The sequence below is a fragment of the Athene noctua genome, chromosome 35 (genome assembly GCF_965140245.1).
Source record: "Athene noctua chromosome 35, bAthNoc1.hap1.1, whole genome shotgun sequence".
NCBI classification, from domain to species: Eukaryota; Metazoa; Chordata; class Aves; order Strigiformes; family Strigidae; genus Athene; species Athene noctua.
In genome coordinates, this window is record NC_134071.1 from 450,244 (window position 1) to 467,029 (window position 16,786).

At 61.4% G+C, this 16,786-nt stretch overlaps 3 protein-coding genes across 7 annotated transcripts in view; 2 read left to right on the forward strand and 1 right to left on the reverse strand.

Annotated features, from left to right (window-relative positions):
* PAK4 (p21 (RAC1) activated kinase 4) overlaps positions 1-4,024 on the reverse strand; it is a 28,689-nt gene extending 24,665 nt beyond the window's left edge. The window contains exons 1-2 of one of the 3 annotated variants that reach the window (XM_074930749.1): positions 3,905-4,024; positions 3,153-3,217 (exon numbers count right to left, since the gene is read on the reverse strand). The gene's annotated coding sequence lies outside the window, so the exon portion shown is untranslated. Of the gene's footprint in view, positions 1-3,152; positions 3,218-3,880 lie in introns of all 3 variants that reach the window. The other 2 variants (XM_074930748.1, XM_074930745.1) reach the window with 2 other exon arrangements.
* Positions 4,025-4,185: 161 nt separating this feature from the next.
* Positions 4,186-5,004, forward strand: MRPS12 (mitochondrial ribosomal protein S12). Of its 2 annotated transcripts, XM_074930752.1 has the most exons (3): positions 4,186-4,241; positions 4,311-4,384; positions 4,479-5,004. In XM_074930752.1, exons 2-3 carry the CDS (start codon positions 4,336-4,338, stop codon positions 4,856-4,858), a joined length of 429 nt encoding a protein of 142 aa, XP_074786853.1. In that variant the 5' UTR covers positions 4,186-4,241; positions 4,311-4,335; the 3' UTR covers positions 4,859-5,004. The 2 variants fall into 2 exon arrangements, with proteins under 2 accessions (XP_074786853.1, XP_074786852.1); XM_074930751.1 differs by having other exon boundaries at positions 4,189-4,384.
* A 1,231-nt stretch (positions 5,005-6,235) lies between these two features.
* Positions 6,236-15,688, forward strand: SARS2 (seryl-tRNA synthetase 2, mitochondrial). Of its 2 annotated transcripts, XM_074930790.1 has the most exons (16): positions 6,236-6,457; positions 7,835-7,930; positions 8,027-8,056; positions 8,162-8,302; positions 8,386-8,440; positions 10,586-10,649; positions 12,641-12,746; positions 12,860-12,907; positions 13,785-13,893; positions 14,026-14,071; positions 14,224-14,311; positions 14,437-14,549; positions 14,669-14,762; positions 15,047-15,139; positions 15,237-15,302; positions 15,439-15,688. In XM_074930790.1, the coding sequence occupies exons 1-16, from the start codon at positions 6,236-6,238 to the stop codon at positions 15,565-15,567; spliced, it is 1,500 nt and encodes a 499-aa protein (XP_074786891.1). In that variant the 3' UTR covers positions 15,568-15,688. The 2 variants fall into 2 exon arrangements, with proteins under 2 accessions (XP_074786891.1, XP_074786892.1); XM_074930791.1 differs by lacking the exon at positions 8,027-8,056.
* The last annotated feature ends 1,098 nt before the right edge of the window (positions 15,689-16,786 follow it).

Consider the following 16,786-nt stretch of genomic DNA (forward strand, 5'->3'; position numbering starts at 1 on the left):
TAGGGCTTTGGTAATGACTCGTTAACATCGGCGGTGGCGCGGGGGGTTAACGAAGCTGGGCTCCTTCGACGGGAGGCAGAGCGACCCCGGTGCCCCTTTCCCAACAGCCCTGCCTGAGCAGGCTGGTGGCTCCCGTAAGAAGTCAATTTATGTTTCAGCAAGCAATTACCATTTGGTGCCAATTAAAGCGCAAGCTGATTAGTTGAGTAAAACCTTTAATTAGCCCCTTACATCATTTACAGAAATTATAGCTTATTTGCACCGTGTAAGTGCACGACACGGGGAAAGGAAGAGCGGAGCGAGCACAGTTCAGAAGAATTACGCTTTCATTACGTCCAACTTTATTAGAGAAAATAATCGTTAATTAAACATCGGCCGTCTGTGACAAGCGCCCGAAAACCAAGCGAGAAACTTGCGCCCCGAATCGCGTACGCGGGGAGAAAAAGCTTTGAAGCAGTTGGTTTAAAGCTGCAGAAAGAGCTCGCAAGGGGCTGGAGAGTTAATCAAAAATGAATCAAAAACGATCCAATTGCCAATTCATCAGAATCTAAAGAGCAAATCTTTCAGGAAACTGGTTTGGAAACATGAGCTGCACCCGTGTCCCGCAAACCGACCGCGGCTCGATCCGCGAGGCGGGCGTCAAATATTCCTCCCTTCCTCCCCTAAGCTCAGGAGAAATCGGGTTTTATTAAATAAAAACGACGTGGAGGTAATTAGGCTGACGAGAAGCCCTGAAAACATCCCTGGGATTTCTCCCTGAGCCCGGCGGGACCTCGGGGCACGCGTCGTTCCCTCCGAGCGCCGAGGACGCGGCCCCGCAGCCGGCGATTTCGGACGGGACCCGCGGGCACGTCGGCCCCGTTCCTTCTCTTCCAAAACGGTCGTTTCGGCTGGGAAAAGGCCACGGAAATTGGCAGCGTGGTTTGGGGAATTCCCTCTGGATTTGGGGAGATAAAAGCTGCTCTTTTCCACGCCGGGATGAGAGCGCGGAAAGGAAAACGTCCCGCCGGCGTTCGGAGGGAATCGTTTCTTCTCCGGCAGCGCCAAACCGGCCGCGAAAGCTCTAAGTAAGGTGAAACCGTCAGATTACGCTTCCTCCCCTCCCGCCCCCTCTGCCAAACACCCCCCCAATTCCTCAGTTATTCATCGGAAAAGTCGGGGGGATCCGAGCCTGCACGGCGAAGAACACATCGCAGCGACGTTCCGCGGCCGCGCTCCGGGGCTGCCCCACCCCAAACCCTTCCCGATCCAATCTCCTCCCTATCCGCTCCTCCTCCTCTTCCTCACACACCGCGGGCGGGTTTCGGGCCGTGCCGATTCGTTCCGCGAGCCCCTGGAGGTATCAGAGGCAAAATTTCCGCCTTTTAAACGGGGATGGACGTGCCATCGCCGAGCCCCCGCGTCACTCAACGTGTCACCAACGTGGCCGCAAAGCGCGTGGAGCGGTTCGGAGCAAAACCCCGTGATTATTTATTTATTGTTATTTTTATAAAGACGGCTTCCTTCTGGCAGATTTGATAAGCGCTGGGAAAATAAACATCCCCTCCGCAAATGGGAATAAAAGGTAACGAGTATCCGGAAAAATATCTGGGGAACCCAGACCGACGCGGGAGGAGGAACAACAGCAGCAAAGTTTCCACTCGGTGGAGGTGAAACGCGACCTGAGCCATCGTTACACCACCGGCACCTTCCCTGGAAAACTTCTGCCGCTACGACAACGCCCAAACGAGTTCTGATTAATTAGCTTTATTTGAGAACCGCAGCAGAGCCGGGAGGTTTCGGAGGGATCTTTCTAAGGGTGGTTAAACGACTCCACGCCGCCGGGTACCGCGTTTAAAAGTCCCGTTTCTACGTGGCATTTATCAGCGTTTCCCAGAAAACCTCCCTCAACCTGCGCCGGGGACAAACCATACATCTAACAGGTTCATTTCTTAACCAAAATTAACGATACTTGCCTTAAATGGCTGCCAGGATTAGTTAATGTTTGTACTGGCAGCCAGCAGCTAATTCTTTGGCCGCTGCTCAAACTTTAGAGCTTTATTTAAAACCTTTTTTTTTTTTTTCTTCCACAGCTCTAAGGACGGCTGCATCTTCCCCACCACCGTGCTCTGCAGCTGAATATTCCCAAAAAATCCAATTTGCAGTTATTTATGAACCCACCACGTAGGGCGTTGTCAGAGTCCCGCCGCGGTCCTGCAGCCCACTCAGTAAATTACAGCAAAAGCGCAGCAAAAAAAACCCCTAATTTTAAACCTTTCCCCATTTTTGTTCTCGTCCCCCTTCAACAAAGCGCCACCGGTGACGGGAACAGGCGGAAAACGAAGCGCAGGGCGCTCGTCTCCAGCTGCAGGTACCTTCAGTCAAGCAAACACGCAGGTGCAGGGAAAGGAGTTACACAAATTCGTAATTTCACAGCCCAAAAATCACACCTGCGGGGACATACACTGTCCCCACTAACACCAGTTTGGGCCAGTGGGGCACCGCTGCCCCACCTTTCCGGCCACGGGAGCACCGCGGAGGAGTTGGGAGACAGCGATTTCTAGTCTCACCCTCCTCCTGAGGTGCCAAAACCGGGGCAAAACCCCGTTTTTGAGGGGTTTGGTGTTTGACGGGGGAGTTAGAGCAGTCCCAAACTTCTGTGTGATGGCGCCCAGCTGCTTCCAAACACCTGAGACCGCGGAAAAATCCACCCCAGGGCTCTGCAGCTCAACCCACCTCGCCACCGGGTGGGGAGAAGCATTCTGCGAAGGCTGACAGGTGTATGAAACCCCACAGCGCTGAGCGTGCAGATAAAAGACACCAAAACCACAATTCTTGGATATTTTCCTACGCTTCCTGCAACCCGCTCCCGCTCAGCCGGGATGTTACCAAGAGGACTGACCCGTTTTCCACACCCAGAAAGCAGCAGAAGGCTCCAACAGCGTTTCTCCCAGCACCTAATCGCGACGGCGATCGCGTTTTCTCCCAGTTCTCCTCCCTCCTGCGCTCGGGGAAGAGCATCACACACACTCTGGCGCAGCAAGACCCTTCTCCGATATCCGACCGCAAAGCGCACGCGCAGAATAAGGACTTTTGAAGAGCGACACGTGGCGACGGGAGCCCTGGGGTGAAAGGGCTTCTCCCAGCAAATGATTTTTGTCTCCGTTTCCTACCTGCGAGGAAGAGAAACCTCTTTTCCAACTCAGCTAAGCATGCCGGGATCCTCCGGTGAAAGATGCTGCACGAGAACAAGAGATTTCCGTAAGGTCCCCTGACACCCAGCACGGTGCGATACCCCATAACCCACAGTTTTGACTATTTTTAGGCCGGGGAGGGTTCGGAGGAAGGCAGAGCCCCATCCCTACCCTGCCCTCGGCCTCGCCCCGAATTCCAGGGCTCTTCTCCACGCCCCGGCTCAAGCCGCCTGCGCTCCCCTCCAGGCCTCCTGCCCCTCGCCCCATCGGTCCCAAGGGTTTGGGCAGGCCCGCTAATCCCCCTCTTCAATTTCGCCGCTTTTTCCCCCAAAACCTCCCTTGTCTTTCTGCTCCCAGCTCCCCCCCCAGCTCCTCAGGAACCCCCCAAAGCCACCTCCGCACCCTCTTCCCCCACACCCCCCCCCTACACCCCCCCACCTCCCCATCCCCTTCCCCAGGACCCCCAACCCCTCACACCACGCAGCCAACCCCCCCCTTTCCCCTCCTCAGCCCCCCCAAACCCCTCCAGCGCCCTCCCTCCCCACAACCAACCCCCCCATCTCTTGTCTCCCTCAGTCTCCCAGCCCTTCGCCCTCACCCGCTCACACCCCCAAAGTGTCCCCCCCCTCACTCCTGAGCCCCCCCCCCGGTCCCCCTCCAGCCTCCCCTTCCCCTCAGACCCCTCCGCGTCCCCCTCACGCCCTCACCGCCCACCGTCAGCCGGGGCTCACCCCTCACGACGGGCCCGGCGCTGCCGCTGCCCCCCCTCAGGCTCCCTCGGCCGCCGCCATGTTGCGATCGAGCCGCATCCGGGTACCCGCCCTGCCCGCGTTCCCCCGGCAACAGGCACCGCCCCTTGGGGGCGGAGCTTCGTGCGTGGAGCGCGGGGCTCCGCACAGCGTTTGACCCCGCCGCGGAGCCGTCCCGCTCAGGGGCGGATAAAGCGGAAGGTAACCAATCACAGAGCGGGGAGTAGGAGATTGGCGTGCTCGCTGTCCAATCAGAGCGCCGCGCGGCGGGAAGCCGGCGGGAGGAAGTGGCGGCGCGTTAACATGGCGGCGGTGTGAGGTGAGCGCGGCGGTGCCTTCCCCCCTCCGCCGCCCCCCGGGCAGCGCTAACCGGGCCTTTCTCCCTCAGCGTCGCGGTGCTGCCGGCCCGGACGATGCCGCTCCGCGCTCTGCTGAGGGCCGCGGCCTCGCTGCGCGGCTGCGGTGCGTATCCCGCCCGGTCCCGTGTGTGTGTGTCCCTCCATCCCTCCCCGAGCCGCCCGCGGGCGCTGACCCCTCTTTTTCTCCCCCTCCGCAGCTGCCGGGGCGCTCCCGGTGCCCCGGTGCCCGCAGCCGACCAGCGGCATGGCCACCCTGAACCAGATGCACCGGCAGGGCCGGTTCAAACTGCCCCCTCCTAAATTAGGGGCCACCTTCGGCCGCCCCCAGATTAAGGGGGTGGTGATCAAGAACTTGATCCGGAAACCCAAGAAACCCAACTCGGCCAACCGCAAGTGCGCCCGGGTGCGGCTGAGCAACGGGAAGGAGGTCGTGTGCTTCATCCCCGGGGAGGGCCACAACCTGCAGGAGCACCACGTCGTGCTGGTGCAGGGCGGCCGCACCCAGGACCTGCCGGGGGTGAAGCTCACCATCGTGCGGGGCAAGTACGACTGTGCCCACGTCCAGAAGAAGAAGTGAAAGCAGGGGGGGGGAGAGGGCGTGGGGACGGGCCCCCTCGGCGTGGGGACGGGCCCCCTCGGCGTGGGGACGGGCCCCCTCGGCGTGGGGACGCGCCATGCCGGTGGCTTTTCCTTTTGTTGCGCCCATTAAAGGTTGTTGCCGTGCGGGAAGTGCTGTGGAGTGGTGCTGGGGGCACAGGGAAGGGGCTTAGGGAAGTTGGGGGGGGGGGGCCTGGGAGGGCCTGGAGGCACTGGGAATAGGTTTTGGAACGTGGAAAGGGGCTTGGGGGGCACCTGGGGACACTGGGGGGGGGTTCTGAGAGTACTGGGTAGGGCCAGAGAAGGGTCTTGGGGAGAGTGGGGGGCACTGGGGGGGAACTGGAGACACTGGGAAGGGGGCTAGGGAACAGGGGAGAAGCTGGGGGTGCTGGGAAGGGGATTAGGGGACCCCTGGGAGGACGTAGAGGCACTGGGAATAGGTTTTGGGACACAGGGAATGGACCTCGGGAGGGTCTGAGGGCACTGGGTAGGGGCAGGGGAGGGTCTTGGGGGGAGTGGAGGGGCCTGGGGACACTGGGAAGGGGTGTTGGGAACAGCAAGGGAAGCTGGGGGTGCTGGGAAGGGGCCTGGGGGACCCCTGGGAGGACCTACAGGCACTGGGAATGGGTTTTGGAACACGGAAGGGGCTTGGGGGGTGCCTGGGTATACTGGGTAGGGGCCTGACAGGAACCTGGGGACACTAGGAAGAGGCTGAGAGAGGCCCCCCCCTCTCTCTGGGGGAGAGCTGGGGGCACCGGGAAGGGGCACTGGGGGTCTGAGGGCACTGGGAGGGGCCAGAGGAGGGATCTGGGGGTGACCTGGGGGCACTGGGAGGGGGCTCAGGGACCCTGGGGCGGGGTCTGGGGGAAGTTGAGGGCACTGGGAAGGGGCCTGGCGAGCTGGAGGGGGTCTGGGGGCACTGGGAGGGGCCAGAGGAGGGATCTGGGGGTGACCTGGGGTCACTGGGAAGGGGCTCAGGGACCCTGGGGGCAGTTGAGGGCACTGGGAAGGGGCCTGGCGAGCTGGAGGGGGGCTGGGGGCACTGGGAAGGGGTACTGGGGGTCTGAGGGCACTGGGAGGGGCCAAAGGAGGGATCTGGGGGTGACCTGGGGGCACTGGGAGGGGGCTCAGGGACCCTGGGGGCAGTGGAGTGCACTGGGAAGGGGCCTGGTGAGCTGGAGGGGTGCTGGGGGCACTGGGAAGGGGCTCGGGGGGGCCTGGGGACACCGGACAGGGCGCTCGGGGGGCGTGGCCAGAGCGCTCCGTAGCGACGTTGTCGCGCTACGCCCCGCCTCTTCCGCTGACGTAACGTCCGTCAGCTTCCCCCCCCCCCCCTCCCCTCACGCCGGCGTCCAAGATGGCGGCGCCCAGGGCGCTGTCGGCGGCGCGGCGGGGGGCGGCGGCGGCGGCGCGGGGGTGTCGCGGGGCGGGGGGCGTGGCCGGGGCGGGGCGGAGCCGTTTGTACGAGCACGTGCGCGAGGGCCTGAGCGCGCGGCCGCAGCTGGACGTGGCGGCGCTGAGCGAGCGCGAGCTGGAGCGGCGGCGGGGGCCGCTGCGGGGGGGCGACCTGCGGCAGATCGTGAGCGGGGCGGGGCCTGCGGGGAGGGGGCGGGGCCTGCGGGGAGGGGGCGGGGCCTCTCGGTGGGGTTCTGGGCATGGGCGAGGGCTCGTTGGGTGGGGTTACGGGGGTGGGCGGGGTCTCTCAGCGGGCGGGGTTATGGGGTGGATGGGGCCTCATTGGGTGGAGTTATGGGGTGGGCGGGGCCTCTCGGTGGGCGGGGTTATGAGAATGGTCAGGGGCTCTCATTGGGTGGGGGCTCATTGGGTGGAGTTATGGGGTGGGTGGGGCCTCTCGGTGGGCGGGGTTATGAGAATGGTCAGGGGCTCTCATTGGGTGGGGTTATGGGGATGGGTGGGGGCTCATTGGGTGGAGTTATGGGGTGGGCGGGGCCTCTAAGTGGGCGGGGTTATGAGAATGGTCAGGGGCTCTCATTGGGTGGGGTTATGGGGATGGGTGGGGGCTCATTGGGTGGAGTTATGGGGTGGGCGGGGCCTCTAAGTGGGCGGGGTTATGAGAATGGTCAGGGGCTCTCATTGGGTGGGGTTATGGGGATGGGTGGGGGCTCATTGGGTGGAGTTATGGGGTGGGCGGGGCCTCTAAGTGGGCGGGGTTATGAGAATGGTCAGGGGCTCTCATTGGGTGGGGTTATGGGGATGGGTGGGAGCTCATTGGGTGCAGTTATGGGAATGGGCGGGGCCTCCCAGTGGGTGGGATTATTGGAATGGGTGTGGCCTCTCAGTGGGCGGAATTACGGGGTGTACAAGGCCTCTCATTGGGTGGAGTTATGGGGATGGGAGGGGGCTCACTGGGTGGGATTATAGGGTGGGCGGGGCCTCCCAGTGGGTGGGTTATGGAATGGGTGGGGCCTATCAGTGGGCAGGGTTATGGGGATGGGCAGGGCCTCTCGGTGGGCGGGGCTACAGGGGTGGATGGGGTCTCTCATTGGGCTTCTGGGGATGGGTGGGGGCTCATTGGGTGGGGTTGTGGGGTGGGCGTGGCCTCTAAGTGGGCAGGGTTACAGGGGTGGGTGGGGCCTCCAAGTGGGTGGGGTTATGGGAATGGGCAGAGCCTCTCAGAGGGTGGGGTTACAGGGGTGGATGGGGCCTCTCATTGGGTGGGGTTATGGGAATGGGTGGGGCCTCTCATTGGGTGGGGTTATGGGAATGGGTGGGGCCTCTCGGTGGGCGGGGTTACAGGGGTGGATGGGGTCTCTCATTGGGCTTCTGGGGATGGGCGTGGCCACTCAGTGGGGTTACCGGGATGGGCAGAGCCTGGGCTGAAGGCGGGGCTTACAGAAAGGGGTGGGGCCCAGTATACACAGCTGTGTGTCTGGATGGGGCGGGGCTTGTTCGCGGGAGGGGGCGTGTCCATCCATAGCCCCACCCCCCCCACCAGGTCCAGACCGAGTCCCGCCTGGGGGAGGTGCGGGCCACCATCTCCCGCCTGGAGGCCGAGAAGGGGCAAGTGGCCCAGGGCGTGCGGGCCCTGATGGTGAGCCCCCCCCCCGGGACCCCCCCCCCCGGGACCCCCCCCCCGTGTCCCCCCCGTCCCCCCACCCACCTCCCACCCGCTCTCCCCCCCCCGCAGGTGGCCCACGACAAGGAGACGGCGCAGGCGGTAGGGACACTGAGGGGGGGGGTGTTGTGGTGTTGTGGGGAAGGGGGGTCCCTGCTCCCCCGGGGGGGGGGTCCCCCCGTGCCCCCCCAACTCTTCTCCCCGCAGCTCCCCGCCTACGCGGCCCTCCGAGCCCGCGGCCGCCAGATCCGAGCCCGGCTGCAGGCGCTGGTGGCCGAGGAGGCCGCCCTGGAGGAGCGGTTCTACCTGCAGGCCCTGCAGCTCCCCAACCGCACCCACCCCGAGGCCGTGAGTCTGGGGGGGCAGTGACGGGGTGTGGGGGGGCGCTGCATCCCCCCCCCGCGCCCCCCTGACACCCCCTTTTCCCGCAGCCCGTTGGGGACGAGAGCCAGGCCCGCGTGGTGGAGGTGGTGGGAGAGAAACCAGGTATGGGGGGGGCGGAGGGGGGGGGGCGGGATCCCTGCGGGGATTTGGGGTGAGGGGGGAGGAGGAGGAGGAGGAGGAAGAGGAGAAGAGGAAGGAGGGAGGAATAAGAGGAGAAGGAAGATGAGGAGGAGAAATGAGGAGGAGGAGGAAGAGGAGAAATGAGGAGGAGGAGGAAGAGGAGAAATGAGGAGGAGGAGGAAGAGGAGAGGAGGAAGGAGGGAGGAATAAGAGGAGAAGGAAGATGAGGAGGAGAAATGAGGAGGAGGAGGAAGGGGAGAAATGAGGAGGAGGAGGAAGAGGAGAAATGAGGAAGAGGAGAAGAGGAAGGAGGGAGGAATAAGAGGAGAAGGAAGATGAGGAGGAGAAATGAGGAGGAGGAGGAAGAGGAGAAATGAGGAGGAGGAGGGAGGAGGAGAAGAGGAAGGAGGGAGGAATAAGAGGAGAAGGAAGATGAGGAGGAGAAATGAGGAGGAGGAGGAAGAGGAGAAATGAGGAGGAGGAGGAAGAGGAGAAGAGGAAGGAGGGAGGAATAAGAGGAGAAGGAAGATGAGGAGGAGAAATGAGGAGGAGGAGGAAGAGGAGAAATGAGGAGGAGGAGGAAGAGGAGAAGAGGAAGGAGGGAGGAATAAGAGGAGAAGGAAGATGAGGAGGAGAAATGAGGAGGAGGAGGAAGAGGAGAAATGAGGAGGAGGAGGAAGAGGAGAAGAGGAAGGAGGGAGGAATAAGAGGAGAAGGAAGATGAGGAGGAGAATGAGGAGGAGGAGGAAGAGGAGAAATGAGGAGGAGGAGGAAGAGGAGAAATGAGGAGGAGGAGGAAGAGGAGAAGAGGAAGGAGGGAGGAATAAGAGGAGAAGGAAGATGAGGAGGAGAAATGAGGAGGAGGAGGAAGAGGAGAAATGAGGAGGAGGAGGAAGAGGAGAAATGAGGAGGAGGAGGAAGAGGAGAAGAGGAAGGAGGGAGGAATAAGAGGAGAAGGAAGATGAGGAGGAGAAATGAGGAGGAGGAGGAAGAGGAGAAAGGAGGAGGAGGAGGAAGAGGAGAGGAGGGGGGGAGGAATAAGAGGAGAAGGAAGATGAGGAGAAAGGAGGAGGAGGAAGAGGAGGAGGGGGGAGGAATAAGAGGAGGAGGAAGATGAGGAGAAATGAGGAGGAAGAGGAAAGGAGGAAGAGGAGAGGAGACAGAGGAAGAAGAAGAAAAGGATGAGCAGGAGGAAAAGGAGGAGGAGGATGAGGAGGAGGAAATGGGAAGGAGGAGGAAGAGGAGGGGGGAGGAATAAGGGGAGGAGGAAGATGAGAAAGGAGGAGGAGGAAGAGAACAGGAGGAAGAGGAGAGGAGGAGGAAGAAGAGAAGGAGGAGGAAGAAGAGGAGGAAGAGGATGAACAGGAGGAAAAGGAGGAGGAGGAGAAATGAGAAGGAGGAAGAAGAGGGGGGAGGAATAAAACAAGGAGGAAGATGAGAATTGAGGAAGAGGAGAGGAGGAGGAAGAGAAGGAGGAGGAAGAAGAGGAGGAAGAGGATGAACAGGAGGAAAAGGAAGAGGAGGAGGAGGAGAAATGAGAAGGAGGAAGAGGAGGAAGAAGTGGAGGGGGGAGGAGTAAGGAGGAGGAAGATGAGGAGAAATGAGGAGGAAGAGGAAAGGAGGAAGAGGAGAGGAGGAGGAGGAAGAAGAAGAAAAGGATGAACAGGAGGAAAAGGAGGAGGAGGAAGATGAGGAGGAGAAGAGGAGGGGGGGAGGAGTAAGAGGGGGAGGAAGATGAGGAGAAAGGAGGAGGGGAAAGAGGAAAGGAGGAAGAGGAGAGGAGGAGGAAGAAGAGGAGGAAGAAGAGAAGGAGAAGGAAGAGGAAAAGGATGAACAGGAGGACGAGGAGGAGGAAGATGAGGAGAAATGAGAAGGAGGAGGAAGAGGAGGAAGAAGAGGGGGGGAGGAATAAGAGGAAGAGGAAGATGAGGAGGAGAAAGAGGAAAGGAGGAAGAGGAGAGGAGGAGTAGGAGGAGGAGGAGGAGGAGGAAGAGGAAGGTTCCTCCGAGTGATTTCAGGGGACGGCGCGAGGAGGAGGGTGCCCTGGGTGGGGGAGGAAGGCCGGGGGAGGCAGAGGAGGGTGCCTGTGGCGAGGAAGGCTCCCACCCCCCGGCTCTGCCCCCGCAGCCTTTGACTTCAACCCGAAGGGGCACCTGGAGCTGGGGGAGGGGCTGGACATCATCCGCCAGCGGTGAGCAGGGGGCGGGGAGGGCCGGTCCTGACACGCGTGTGCGCCCGTGACACGCGTCTCCGTGACACGCGTGTGTGTCCGTGACGCGTGTGACACGTGAGTGTGACGTGTGTGTCTGACACCTGTGTGTGCCCGTGACACGCGTGTGTGTGTCCATGACACGCGTGTGTGGCGTGTGTGTCTGTGACACGCGTGTGTCTGTAACACGTGTGTGTCCGTGACACGCGTGTGTGACGTGTGTGTCTGTGACACATGTGTCTGTAACACGTGTGTGTCTGACACGTGTATGACACGTGTGTGTCTGATACGTGTGTGTGTCTGTGACACGTGTGTGTGTCTGATACGTGTGTGTCTGTAACACGTGTTTGTCTGTGACGTGTGTGCCCATGACACGTGTGTGCCCGTGACACATGTGTGTGTCCGACACGTGTGTGTCCGACGTGTGTGTGCCTCTGACATGCGTGTGTCCGTGACACGTGTGTGTGCCCGTGACATGTCTGATACGTGTGTGTGTCCGTGACACGTGTGTGTCCATGACACATGTGTGTCTGATACGTGTGTGTGTCCATGACATGTGTGTGTGTCTCTGACACACGTGTGTGCCCGAGACAGGCCTGTGTGCCTGTGACACGTGTGTGTGCGTGACACGTGTGTGTGCCTGTGACACGTGTGTGTGCCCATGACATATGTGTCTGTGACACGTGTGTTTGTCCCCGTGGCACGTGTGTGTCCCCATGACACTTGTATGTGTCCCCATAGTGTGTGTCCCCGTGACGTGTGTGTGTCTGTGACATGCATGTCCCCATGACACGTGTATGTGTCCATGACACACGTGTGTGTTCCCTGTGACACATATGTGTGTTTCTGATGACATGCTCATGTCTGTCCCCATGAGACACGTGTGTGTGTCGCTGTGGCACATGCATGTGTGTGTCCCTGTGAGATATGTGGGTGTGTCCCCCATGACATGTGTGTCTGTGACACGTTTGTGTGTGTTTCTGTGCCACAGGCGTGTGTGTCCCCATGACACATGTGTCTGTGTCCCCGTGACACGTGTGTGTCCCCATCATGACGTGTGTGTGTCCATGACACACATGTGTATGTCCCCATGACATCCATGTGTGTATGCGTCCCTGTGACACACACGTGTATTCCCCTGTGTCACATGGCGGGGTGTGGCCTCTGATAACACGCATGTGTCCCCATGACATGCGTGTTTGTGACCCGTGACACGTGTGTGTCCCACATGACACATGTGTGTATCCCCATGATACATGTGTGTCCTGTTACACATGTCAGTGTCCATGTAATATGTGTGTGTCCCCACCATGGCACGCGCATGTGTGTCCCCATGACACGTGTGTGTGTCTCTGACACAAGTGTGTGCATGTGTCTGTGACACCTGTGTCCCTGTAACATGTGTGTGCTCCTATGACACGTGTGTGTACCCCCATGACACAAGCATGTGTGTCCCGTGATGCATGTGTGTATCCTGTGACCCATATGTGTGTCCTCACCATGACATACATGTGTGTGTCCCCAGGACATACGCAATGTCCCCGTGACACAGGGGTGTGTGTCTGACACACGTGTGTTTATGTAACACATGTGTGTCCCCATGACGTCTGCCTCATGATACGTGTGTGTGTCCCCATGACACAGGCATGTGTATGTCCTGTGACATGTGTGTGTGTCTCCATGACACACGTGCATGTCTCCGTGACACATGTGCATGTCACTGACACGCACACGTATCCCATGACATGCATGTGTGTGTCCCCGTTACACACGCATGTGCATCCCTCCCGACATGTGTGTATGTCCCGTGACACACGTGTGCGATTCCCCGTGATACCTCCACGTGTGTCCCTCGTAACACGTCTGTCCCGCTGACACACGTGTGTGTCCCCACGACCCGCAAACGCACGTGCATCCCCCCCCATGTGACACACGTGTGCCCCACGTGCCACACGCGTGTCCCCGTGCCGCAGGCGCCTGTCGCACGTCTCGGGCCATCGCTCCTACTACCTGTGCGGGGCCGGGGCGCTGCTGCAACACGCGCTCGTGCGCTTCGCCCTGGCCAAGCTGCTGCCCAAGGTGCGTGTGTGTGTGTGGGGGGGGGGGCCCTGGAGCCTTTGGGGGGGCCCCTGGAGGCTTTGGGGGGGCCCCACACACCCCCTGACACCCCCTTTTCCCCCCCCCCCCTCCAGGGTTTCCTGCCCATGACCGTCCCCGACCTGCTGCGAGGCGCCGTCTTTGTAAGTTCTCTGCACCCCCCTGCCTGCCCCGGGACCCCCCCCCCCCAAACTCTGGGAACACGGGGACCCCCCCCAGGACCCCCCCCTTCACCCTGGGGTACACCTGAGACCCCCCCCCCAAATTCTGGGAACACGGGGACCCCCCCAGGACCCCCCCCTTCACCCTGGTGTACACCTGAGACCCCCCCCCCAAATTCTGGGAACACGGGGACCCCCCCAGGACCCCCCCCTTCACCCTGGTGTACACCTGGGACCCCCCCCCAACTCCCCCCCCCCCAAACTCTGGGAACACGGGGACCCCCCCCGGGGCACCCCCAGGACCCCCCCCTTCACCCTGGGGTACGCCTGGGACCCCCCCCCAACTCTAGAAGCACTGGGACCCCCCCCAAAATTCTGGGAACACTGGGACCCCCCCCCCGGAACCCCCTTCCCCAACTCCAGGAGTTCTGGGACCCCCCCCCAGCCGTCCCCCCCAACCCTGGGGCACACCCAGGACCCCCCCCCCCCCCCCAACTCTGGGAGCGCTGGGACCCCCCCGCCAACTCCAGAAGCACGGGGACCCCCCCCAAATCCCCCCCCCCCCCAAATTCTGGGAACACAGGGACCCCCCCAGGACCCCCCCTTCACCCTGGGGTACGCCTGGGGACCCCCCCCGCCAACTCCAGAAGCACTGGGACCCCCCCCAATCCCCCCCCCCCAAATTCTGGGAACACTGGCACCCCCCCCGGGACCCCCTTCCCCAACTCCAGGAGTTCTAGGACCCCCCCCCCAACCCTGGGGCACCCCCAGGAGCCCCCCCCCCAACTCCAGGAGTTCTGGGACCCCCCCGGGGCACCCCCAGGAGCCCCCCCCCGTGTGTGTGTCCCCCCCCCCTCAGGAAGGCTGCGGGATGCAGCCCAACGCCACCCCCTCGCCCGTCTACAACATCGACCCCTCCCGCTTCGAGGACCTGTGCCTGGCCGGCACCTCCGAGGTGGGGATCGCAGGTGAGGAAAAATGGGGTAAAACCCCGCGAAAACGGGGTCTGGGAGGGTTTTTTTTTTTGGGGGGGGGGGGTGCCATGAGCCCCATGCCCCCCCCCCCCCCCCCGCCTCTCCAGCCCCATCCCTCTGCTCCAGGGTACTTCATGGACCACGCCGTGCGCCTGGAGGACTTGCCCATCAGGTAGAGACCCCCCCCCTTCTCCACCGGAGCCCCCCCCTTTCCCAATTCACAGCGGGGGAGGCCCCCCAATTCCTTCCGGGGGCGGGGGGGGGGCCCAAGGGGTGTGCAGTGATTGGGGGGGGGTCTTCACCCCTTTTTCCCCCCCCCCCCAGGGTCGTTTGCTCCAGCACCTGCTACCGGGCTGAGACCGACACGGGCCGGGAACCGTGGGGGCTCTACCGCGTCCACCAGTTCACCAAGGTACTGGGAGGACTGGGGGGGACTGGGAGAAAGAGCCCAGCATCTTGTGATGTGTGTGTGTGTGTGGGGGGGGACATTTTTGAGTTGGGGGGGGGACACACATAGATATCACCCCCTCCTTGTAGGTGGAAATGTTTGGGGTGACGGCGGCCGAGAGCGGGGCCGAGAGCGAGGCGCTGCTGAGCGAGTTCGTGGCTCTGCAGAAGGAAATTTTCGCCGATTTGGGGTTACATTATCGGTGAGCGCAAGCGGGGGGGGGGTCCCCGTGTGTGTATGTGTGTGTGTCCCCTTTTTTTTTTTTTTTTTTTTCCGCCCCCCCCTTGCTGACACCCCCCCCCCCCCCCCCAACCTCTTTAGTGTCCTGGACATGCCGACGCAGGAATTGGGGCTCCCCGCTTACCGCAAGTTCGATATCGAAGCCTGGATGCCCGGACGGGGCAAATACGGGGAGGTGAGAAAAATTTTGGGGGGGTGGGGGGCAATTCCTACCCTCAACCCCCCAAATTTGGGGTTCACAAAGTCTGACCCCCCCCCCCCCAACCCCATTACAGGCTCTGAGGGCAGATTCCCCCCGTTAAGTGGGGGGGGGGGGTGTCCTCATTTGGGGGTTCACTGAGGAATTGGGGGGGTGAACCCCCACTGTGAGGTCATCAGAGTGAAGGGGGGGGGGGTGTCCCCAACTGCCTGTGAACCCCCTTTTTTTCTCTCTCTCCCCCCCCCAAAAAAAAAAAAAAGATTTCCAGCGCTTCCAACTGCACCGACTACCAGAGCCGGCGCCTCAACATCATGTACAGCGACGGGGCCGGGCGGCTGCGCCACGCGCACACGGTGGGTTTGGGGGGGGCCCCTCACCCCCCCCGCCCCTCCCAGGGGGTCCCCAAAACCCTCTGCCCCCCCACTAACCCCCCCCCCCGACCCCCCCCAGGTTAACGGCACCGCCTGCGCCGTCTCCCGGATGCTCATCGCGCTGCTGGAGTGTAACCAGCTACCGGTGCGGTTTGGTTGTTTTTTTTTTTGGGGGGGGACACGCGTGTACAAAAATGGGGGGTACAGAGGGAATTGGGGGGTACCCCAGGGTGTTGGGGGAGGGGATAAACGGGGGGGCTCACCCTGCTCTGTACCCCCAGGATGGCCGCGTCCGCGTCCCCCCCGCCCTGCAGCCCCTCGTGGGTCAGGAGGTGCTGAGCCGCCCCCCGGCCCCGCTGCTGCGTTACATCGGCCCCAACCAGCCCCGGGGGGGCCGCGAGGGGCCCTGAGCTGGGGGGGGGACACGGGACACACGGACACGCGACACACGGACACGTGTGTGTGCGTGTGTGTGCGGTGTCCCCCCTCCTGTGTTAATAAACAATAAACATCGGCGTCACCCGCGCCCCCCCCCCCCCAGAGAGCTGCAGCCTGTGAGCGCTCACGTGCTCCTCCGGGGCTTTGCACACGCGTGTGCAGTCCGTGGGCGTTCACGCATGTGCGCACGTGCTGGGTTTGCAGGCGTTCCCTGCGGCGCAGCGAAGCAGCCCGCGTAGGTTCGCACGCGTGCGCGCTCTGTGGTTGCCCACGCGTGTTCTCTGCACGCCTGTGTGCGGGCCGTGGGCATTCACACGCGTGTGTGCGCGTGCTCTGCACACGTGTGCAGTCCATATTCACTCGCACACACGTGTGCGCTCTCTGTATTTGCACACGTACGTGGTCCGTGTGCATTCGCACGTGTGGTCTGTGTGCACGCGTTTGCTGCACGCGCATAGTCCAAGCACATTCACGTGTGTAGTGTATTTGCACACACGTGTTCTCCACACATACACAACCCACGTGCATTCACACGCGTGTGCTGTTTGCACGTGTTCTCTGCGCGCACGTATGCAGTCCATGTGCATTCACACGTGTGTGCTGCTTGCACATGTTCACTGAATGCACGTATGCAGCCCATGTCCATTCACGCACATCTGTGTGCGCTGTATGTTTGCACACGTGTGTTCTCTGCACGCACATGCAGTCTGTGCATTCACACACGTGTTCTCTACACATGTGTGCAGCCCACATACATTCACACGCGTGTGCAGCGTTTGCACACTCTATACATATATATGTAGCCCACGTGCACTCACACACACGTGTGCATTGTTTGCACATGCTCTCTGCACACACATATGCACGTGTTCTCTTCACACACACATTCTCTGCACACATGTATACAATACATGCGTATTCTTTGCACACATATATGCAGCCTCTGTACATTCACATGCGTGTGCTGTGTTTGTGCATGTGTTCTCTGAACACATGCAATCCACATGCATTCACACGCATGCAGTTTGCACACGCATGTTCTCTGCCCTCACATATGCAGCCCATGTGCACTCTGCGTGTTTGTACACGCATGTTCTCTGCACACGTGTGCAATCTGTGTGTATTCACACACGTGTGTACAGTTTACACACGGGCTCTCCACACACATGCAACCCATGTACCTTCACACAC